The 8,801-nt window shown below is 38.1% G+C and overlaps 1 protein-coding gene across 4 annotated transcripts in view; it reads right to left on the reverse strand.

Moving 5' to 3' along the window:
- The window catches only part of lmf1 (lipase maturation factor 1), a 31,811-nt gene that overhangs the window by 17,161 nt on the left and 5,849 nt on the right, over window positions 1–8,801 (reverse strand). For 3 of the 4 annotated variants that reach the window (XM_019274735.2, XM_027289599.1, XM_027289597.1), the window contains exon 4: window positions 5,438–5,586. In XM_019274735.2, coding sequence (XP_019130280.1) covers window positions 5,438–5,586 — 149 coding nt within the window. Of the gene's footprint in view, window positions 1–5,437; window positions 5,587–7,767; window positions 7,790–8,801 lie in introns of those variants that run through there. The other variant, XM_027289600.1, reaches the window with a different exon arrangement.

An 8,801-nucleotide genomic window follows, 5' to 3' on the forward strand; every position in this document is an offset into this window, starting at 1 on the left:
TGCTAAAAAAAATTTCTCCTTTCAAAACAACTGAGACCACAAGTCTTCTCTTCCAGGTGCACTGAGACTGACAAAAATGCACATGACGTGAGGTCAACCTCAACATTTCAATGTGAGGGACTGGCAAAGCAAAGGTTTACCCTGGATCCCAACAATGAAAACAGGGTTTGAAAGAAAGAAAGCAACAGGAACCATAGTGTCAGCACCACAGCAGGGCCTCATTTACACCATCGTGTGTCTTGGATTCAGTGCTTTGACGGATACCGTCATGGCATTTTTCAGACATATAGTAACTTATAATATCCTGTTTTCCACTAAAACACAATAAAAGCACTATTAGTTACTCTCACCTTGAAATATATGTGCCAGTACGTTGGTCATAATTTGCTACCTTCAGAAAAACTTGTTACCTCAACATAACCAGCAGAAATGCTCTGCTTCCAGGGCCATGTGTCTACAGATGAGATTGTTGCTGCATAAAACTGTAAATTAATATCTTATATTAACAATGAATGATATGACTGGTATTTGACGGGTGGCACTAGTAGTGATAAAGCCACAGACGATTATCATTTGACATCACAATTCTCCCCAGCTCCACAGAACATTTTAGCATATTTCAGCTCATTGTTTTGGTTTTTACAATCGGCAACCTTATGGTTTTGGTTCATGGCTCTTAACTGCATTTTCAGCAACATTAGGCACCTACTTTCAGAGAGCAAACTGTGATAGACTACCTACATTTAGGTAGGTTTAGGAGCATTTAGCAGCTGAAGATACAGATATTTACATTTTGGTGCTGTTCATCATTTGCTAACATGTTCGCCATACCAACATACAGTAAAATGTGATAATAGGCCGGTGTTGACAACTTGTTTCTGCAGACCTTGAGTGTCCAAAAAATGTATTGACGCAGGTTTAAATGTTAAATTGCTTCTTCAGATTTAATGTAACCACTTCAGCAGAAGTATTTTATTAAGATGCTCCATGTTTCAGAAGCCAAGTCAATTTTTGCATTTGAAAACACAAGACAGGGGAAAACATTTGGGAAAGAAAAGAGCTAAAATAATCTAACCCCACTGCTTCAGAAGAACAAATCAATAAATTAACATCAGCTATCTCAATTTGGCTGACAATATCAGTGTTTCAAGCCACACAGACTCAAGATCTAAAACATTTCTCAAACTTAATGGCATAATCATATCCACCTATTTCTTCAAGCTTTTCTCCTGTTCCCTTTCTCCTGGATGATCCTGTAGATAACTCTTCTTCGGACCTTGGTAAAAATCAAATTAGAGCACAATAAAACAAAACTATAATCTCTGTCAGTTCTTCGTAACTTCTCACAGGTTAAACAGTTCATAGGATCTTATATCAACTACATTTGTATGCCTCAGAGTCACTGTTAGCCTTGATATTTATCATAAGTCAAGTCAAACCTACCCATTCCTGTAAGCCAGGCCTATGCCAACTCAGAGTCAGCATGCCAGCAACAAAATATCCCAACATCCAACAGGCAAACCAATCTGATCTTCACTCACAAAACACATTCTCACAGCAACTCTAATCCAAGTTAACACCCAAAAATCCACACCTTAGCATAGCATTTCCAACCGTCAGAGTGTATAATAGAGATTTTTCTGCCAGCAATGAAATGTGTGATCCAATACACAATAGCCGTGCCAGCACTTTAAACAGGAAGCTCTTAAATGTTAGCAGAAAAGCTGAGAAACTAATCTTTTAAAAGTTTCTTCACAAGAAACAACCTGAACCAACTCATTCTGTGACAAAAAAAAGAAATATCAAGAACCCATATTCATAATTCAATGAAGCTATATTATTTATTCATTTATTAAACAACCTGATTCAGCTAACAGGTTTTGTTTGTCTGTGCCGGATGAATAAAGATTAAATTGATATCTATCTTCTTCTGTCATTATGCAAACACATACACTACGCAAAAGCAGGCATACAAATATATTTCCTAAATTTTCTAATAAAAAGGTGTTTTTCTCTTGGCCTCAGCAAATGCTACGCTATCAGAAAACTGCTATCAAATACAGATAGCTGATTGGTTGTGAATTAATTTAGCCTGATTTAAATATTGTGGTGGCATATTAGAAATAAAACTCTGGTATATTTTGTTTGGGCCTGACTGAAAACATTTATTTTGCTGTAACACTAAGCCATACTGACTAGACTGAGCCATCAGAGGCTGCAGGGACAATTTAAAGAGGCGCTAACAGCCTTTAAAATGATGAAGAACTGCAGTGACATAGACAGATGGTACCTGTAAACAAGCACTCTCCTCTGTCAGGGTGATACATTTTAATCAAACTGAATAACTAGATCTTACAGGGCAGTGATTAAATTCAGGTCCACTGATACTTAAGCTTATTTATTTGTGAGGAAAAGGAAAAAGGGCTATAAGGTTACATATTAATCAGCTGTTTTTGCTCTGTCCTTATGTAAACACAGCTGTAATGATTACTGTATTTCACAGATCACATTAGCTACACTTTTTGTAGCTTACGTGATCAGGCACAGGATACTGATGTAAACAAGATGCCACAGCACAAATCAACAGACTGGCTGCTTGTAGCCCAACACATTTTCCATGATAATTTAAACACATTCAGTTATACAATTTTTTTGGCATGCTACTTCTCCCACAGTTTTTGTCACACATACACAAAAAAAAGGTATCAAGTGTGCGGCTAAAAAAAAAAAAAAAATCGCCAAAAACCACGGCAAAAAATGAATGGGTGTGTATTGGAAGAATATTCATGAGCTAGAGTGTGTGACATCATAGCTAGAGGTAGAGAAAATTTGATGGGGGAAAAAAAATTGTAAACTGCGCTCGAGGCCGCAAATGTCACTCTACAGAAACAATTTATAGCTCGAAACATAGGAAAATTTGTCTTCTCACCCATATTCGTCTGCTGAAGCTGTCAGCCTTATAGTTTTGGCGTGGGACACAAAGATGTGCCAGTAACACCCATCTATAGCCCCATAGATGGGGCATATAGATGCATATAGATCTATAACCATGTTAAAAAGGCGGGAAAATTTCTGGAGGAAAGCAGAAGTAACGTTTCTTTGAATCGCTCTAATAGGTCACATTTCTTCATTTCACACACAAAATACCTTTGTAGACATTCAGGAAGAGCTCAAGATGCTAAAAGTGAAGCAAGTTCAATGATTGGAAATACGGTTTGGCCAGAAATCCTTCCTGTTCAAGGGGTACTTTCAGTGCTCTCTCTCAGCAGTGTCAAATGTCACAGGAGCAGCTCTGCTCTGCTCTGATTGGTGGGCTCCACCTGACCCCTCTCACAGACACACACACACAGACAAGACAAAAGTCTTTCAAAATAAGAGTCCCTTCAAAATAGGAGCCCATTAAAAAGGCAATGATGACACAGCTTGTTGAATTATTTGAATTATTGCAACAGCTGGCGATGGATAATCAGGGGAAAATACGGCATCTGTAATGGTTGTATTTAAGCATATCAGCCCATCACAACTCTTAATATATGCTCTTAATGCATTTAGAGAACATTTTTTTCCCTTATTGATGTGACAGCATGACAGAATATACCATGACGTTGGGACAGAAATCACTGATTAAAGCATGTAAAGAATGTGGAGACAATTTGGGACATTTTCTTAGTCATGCGCTACATGATAGGTGGGCTCATACAGCCCCTCTCCCACTTATTTTCTACGACTGAGGGGTCTTTTGAAGTGTGTGTCAAGCCATGTTGTCCTTACAAGCAGAAATTTTATAGCAGTCACAGAGCAGTGGTGAACCGCATGCTGTCAGACAGATAAATGACTGTGACCAGGGTGGATCAAACAGTGAGGGACTGTGGCAAGGGGCTGTACTTTACTTAACACTGCGGAGCTGCTACACAAACAAAGTGACTATGCGGAGGCTTTGCTCCGAGGAGGCTCCAACTTGAAGGTTTCAAACTATTTGAGCTCTCCTGTCGTTAATCTCTCTCTGTCAAGTATGCGCAAATGTAACTTCTAGGAATGTTCATTACACGTTTAAATCCACGTTTTTGCAACAGAGCTACTAAAAATGAGGAGAAGCCTCTGCGACAGTTTCTCTCCATTGTTTATTGTTTGACGTCTGGATTTGATTTCCTGACAAAGTAGCATGTGAATGCTAAAGTCTGGGTGTCCAACATTCTTAACTAGCACTTCAATGCAGCATTGTTATAGGTAAAATAAAAAAAAAATATGAAAATTCCCCAAGATCTAGGTTATCACTATAATCTAATCAAATGATCCAATTGGGCTGGAATAGCAAGTTCAGCAGGTTTTTGCACATTTTACGGAGTCTGACGGGGCAACACCTTCTACTAATGCCACCGGAGGAGATTAACCCACGCAAATATTCAGAAATAAAAATTAATACAGGATAAGGTTGTGCTTTAATTTAAAGGAAACAAGTAAGACAGTAGCTAACTGATATGAACATTCAATATCAAGAACAAAAACAGATCAGAGGAGGCTAGAGTCGATCCCAGCTGTCATTGGTCGAGAGGCAGGGTACACCATGGACAAGTCTTCTTATAACTTAATTAGGAAAATGTATTCACATATCACAGCATTGATATGCATTTTACTCTACCAACTGGAGACCCAATAAATAAGGTTAGCGACCTATTTTGGGTCTTGACCCTAAGTTTGCGAAACACCACTTTAGAACAAATCATAATTCAATGGTGTAGTGACATATTGGTGAATAAAACAAGGTCTTTAGAGTCAAACCAGGCAGGGGTGGTTCTCCTTGTGTTTCAGCTCTCTTCACGGTCTTAATAGGAAAAATCCTTCTGGATTTCTTCTAACTGCAGTGATTGGCAGATAAAACGGAGCCGGTGGTCTAAAATTCACCATGGAAACTGTCAAACAACCAGACATGTTGTTTAGCTGACCATATATTTAGGTTGGATTTCTAAATACTGGCAGAGTTTTATAGCAAAGACACCTCACCAAAAGTAGCGATCTAAAATCAGAAGAACAAACACTGGAATATCCCGGAGAATTATACCATTGCAAAATGGTTTCATTTCTCCATTGTGGCTTGCTGGATGCATTCAGGTGTGTGTATGTACAGTACATGCCTTTCTGCTTGAATTTATAATATCTGCTTCCTCCAAGACAGACAAATAATCAGTGTCTGTGCAGGATTTCACAACAGGAAATGTCAGTCAAGGTGCTGGTGGCAGTAAATAAAGTCCAATCAATAAGTTTTTAATTGTGTTTGACAAGTTAAACAGCTGCTCCAAGAGGTTATATGCAAAAAATTCATCCAAAAATGATCTCACTGCTATTTTTTGTCATTTTCTGTCAGAGTGGCTGAGCTCTCGAGTTTTGGTGACCACACAGATGCAACAAACCCTTTGTATGTATTTTGTAAAGTACTCACAGCCCCCAGCATGATGCGAACAATGAGCCATCTGAAGGTCCAGATGCAGATGAGGGAAGGGGGACAGCGGAGAGGGACCTGAGACAGGGTCCACAAAGGACACAGGAAAATGGCCAGAAACCCCGTCTCCAACAGCTGACTCTCCCAACCTGGACAAATCATCAGAATATCATCTGTAAACAGAACTAAAGGACGACATGCCACAAAAGAGCAAACAATTCTTAATGCAATAAGCTGCACACTCAAGCTAAACCACAGACAGTCGGCGGTGCTTTGGAGGACACAAACTAGATGAAAGCTTTCTCTGGACAACATAAACATTTAGGAGACAGTTTGTATTTTGGTCAGTTTTGTGAGCTATGAGTTGTTCATAACTCACACCACTTATTCTGTATGTAAACAAGATAACTGTGGTAAGCAGACCTCTGAAACAGTTTTATTTTGTCACTCTTCCTAGTTTATTTTAAAGGTCCAGTGTGGAAGATTTGGGGCCCTCTGTTTATAGAACATGGCACAAATGGAATACAATATGTACAACCATGCTTTCATTAGTGTATAGTCACCATAAAATAAGAATCATTATATTTTGGTTACCTTAAAATGCGGCAGGCACTTTTCGGTGGAGGAATCCACCTTGCCGGGCCGCCATGTTTTTACAATAGCACAGAATGGATGAAGATAGGCCCTTTTTGGCAGATTTTGAGGCCACTGTGTCATGCCCAGATGGAGAGGGTAAAACAAGGGGGCTGCTAGCCTGAACTACACCACTACATACAGAAATTTACTAAGAGCACAACACTAACAACAGCACACTAACATTCTCACAATGACAATGCTGATTTTTAACAGTTAGATTAGCATGTAAGCTAGCATTTGTTAATTAGCACTTGATGGTACTAAAAGAGAGGAAGGTATCACTAAAGTAGTTACAGTTCATCCTATGGGGCTCAATCACACAATAGTTCTTTAGATATTTTTTTTAAAACCACAAATGTCAAAGCTGGCACCCACAAAATTGGATAAGCAATTTCAATTTCTCATTTCTAAGGAACATGGACAAGAGTGTAAGGAGTGAAAGTGCAGTTTTATATTTAACTTCCACTTGCCCTCTTGTTCTACAGTGGCTGTGAAACATGAAAAAACACGAAAGGCCCTTCTAGAGCCAGCTTTTGGTCTGTGTATTCTGAGCTACCTTAGAAACATGGTTCAACATGGCAGACTCTGGAGGATCTGCAGCATCTGTAGATACAAAAGGCTCATTCTAAAGGTAACAAAAACATAACAATTCTTATGTGATATATACAGCAATGAAAACATAGTTATAAAAATCATATTCTATTTCTGTCATATTCTGTACACTGTGCCTTATAAATCTCAGAAACAGACGATGATGACTAATTGTAGCCTGCACATTAAACTTCAAGTTTCATTTAAGTTTAAATAATATTAATAATAATAAGCAAACTTTACCTGCTGATAAAGACCATGTCGTATGGTCAAAAGATCCAGAGTAAGAGTACGTTTGGAGTTTTTTTTCATTTTAAACAAGGGACTGAACAACATCTGCCAAGATATTCGAGAGACTAATGCTCCTAACAGCAACAACGCATGGTTTTTAGTCTAGACTTTGGAACAATTGGAGGAGCTTAGTTTGCAGACGTAAAGCTGAGCTGTCAGAGTGAGGGAGAAAGACAGTGAGAGTGAGAAAAAAGAAAAAAATGTTTTAAAGAAAGAGAAATAGAAGCCACAAGTCCCGACCACAGACATTGGCCTGGCGTCTCTGACTACAAAGTGTCATTAACCAATCACAGAGCTGCCACTGACCTCGCCACTCATCTGGGCCGGAGCCCTACATGCAACCTCCTATTTATATTTTCTTATTTCTTTCCTCGCCGTCCTCTTTTACTATTACGCTCATGACAGTTTACTGGGTTCACTGAGTGAGGAGGCAATGTGCTGCACGTCAGTAAACCTCAGCTCTGTCAGGGACTGTTTTACCCTTGTAAACAAGTTGTGAAACAATCCTGAGAAAGCTGGCAGTGAGACTCCGACACATTAAAGTAGATTGACGTGCACTGATTGTACTATATTATGGTTATGATCCATGACTTTACTGTATTATGGTTATGATCCATGACTTTACAGCTGCATGCTTCCCAAAGATGTTTTTTTTTTCTTTAACATCAGGAACAGAATCCCATCTGAGCACTACTTGCATGAAATAACAGGATTGGATGGATATCTCTAAAAAGATCAGTCTGATGTGTGTTTGGTTTGAGGGACTTCACCACATTAGTTTCACTATAAACAAACTAAAATGACATCCAAACCTCTTGTGTCTCACATAAACGCTTTGCCTCAAATCCACTTCTTCAATTTGATGTGGAGGAACAAAGGAAGCAGTCCCAGATTTTGTTACAGTTGAAAACTTTGAGTCCTCACAAGTTCACTTACCGAAGGAGTACCTAGAAAGACAAAAAAAGGAATATTAAAAATGCTTTAACATTTCATCTAAGGAACTAAACATCTAACTAAAAAGAAATAAAATGATTAAAGATAAAAGATTCTTTAATTTATATTTTTTATTTGCCACTTGCAGGCAGCAGAACAACCACATTTTATATAATGTTTTATAGTTGTTTTGGAGATGTTAGCAAATTCTTATTTATTTATAAAAATCAAAAATACTTGTACTACTACTTTCACTGCCATGTCTTCAATTTTCTAGTGAAACTGGGGTGCCTGTTGCACTGAATTAAGTGACTAGAATAAAACATCAAGAATTAACTAGAAAGACAAAACTGAAGATTCTTTTCTTCCTTTAAAACTACAATACCTAATTTTTTGGCGTCTTGACGCAATAGAACAAGCCTAAAATACCAGTTTACAAATCCAGCAGACACACAGACTAAATTATCATTTATTTGTTATGTTTCTGTCTAAAGGATGATGTATTTACTCTCTTTTAGCTCTGTTTTTGGTCTCCACCAACTACTGAGAAACATATTTGGCTATTTAGCAGTTAAATGCTCCAATATGTCCAATGTGCTGGGTGGTTCATGTACAGTGGGCCAGGAAAAGGATGATGATGATGATGATGATGATAATGCTCTGTCAGTTCAGGAATGCCTTTTATGTTATATATGTATAAAATATTGAATGTGTAGCTTTAAAAAAAATACTTTCATAGAGAAGATAAAAGCACAAAATTTAAATTATAAAGGAGTTGAACATTTTTAAAACTTAGCTGTTTTCCCAGTGCCTTTATTTAACCGCAGAGAGAAACTGGCCTTGGAATTACCAAACAAATCAGTGTGAAAACAGTTCTTTATTTCTTCTGATCTGCTCAGATTCATTTCCTGTT

The sequence above is a fragment of the Larimichthys crocea genome, chromosome XVI, assembly GCF_000972845.2.
Source record: "Larimichthys crocea isolate SSNF chromosome XVI, L_crocea_2.0, whole genome shotgun sequence".
Lineage (NCBI taxonomy): Eukaryota > Metazoa > Chordata > Actinopteri > Sciaenidae > Larimichthys > Larimichthys crocea.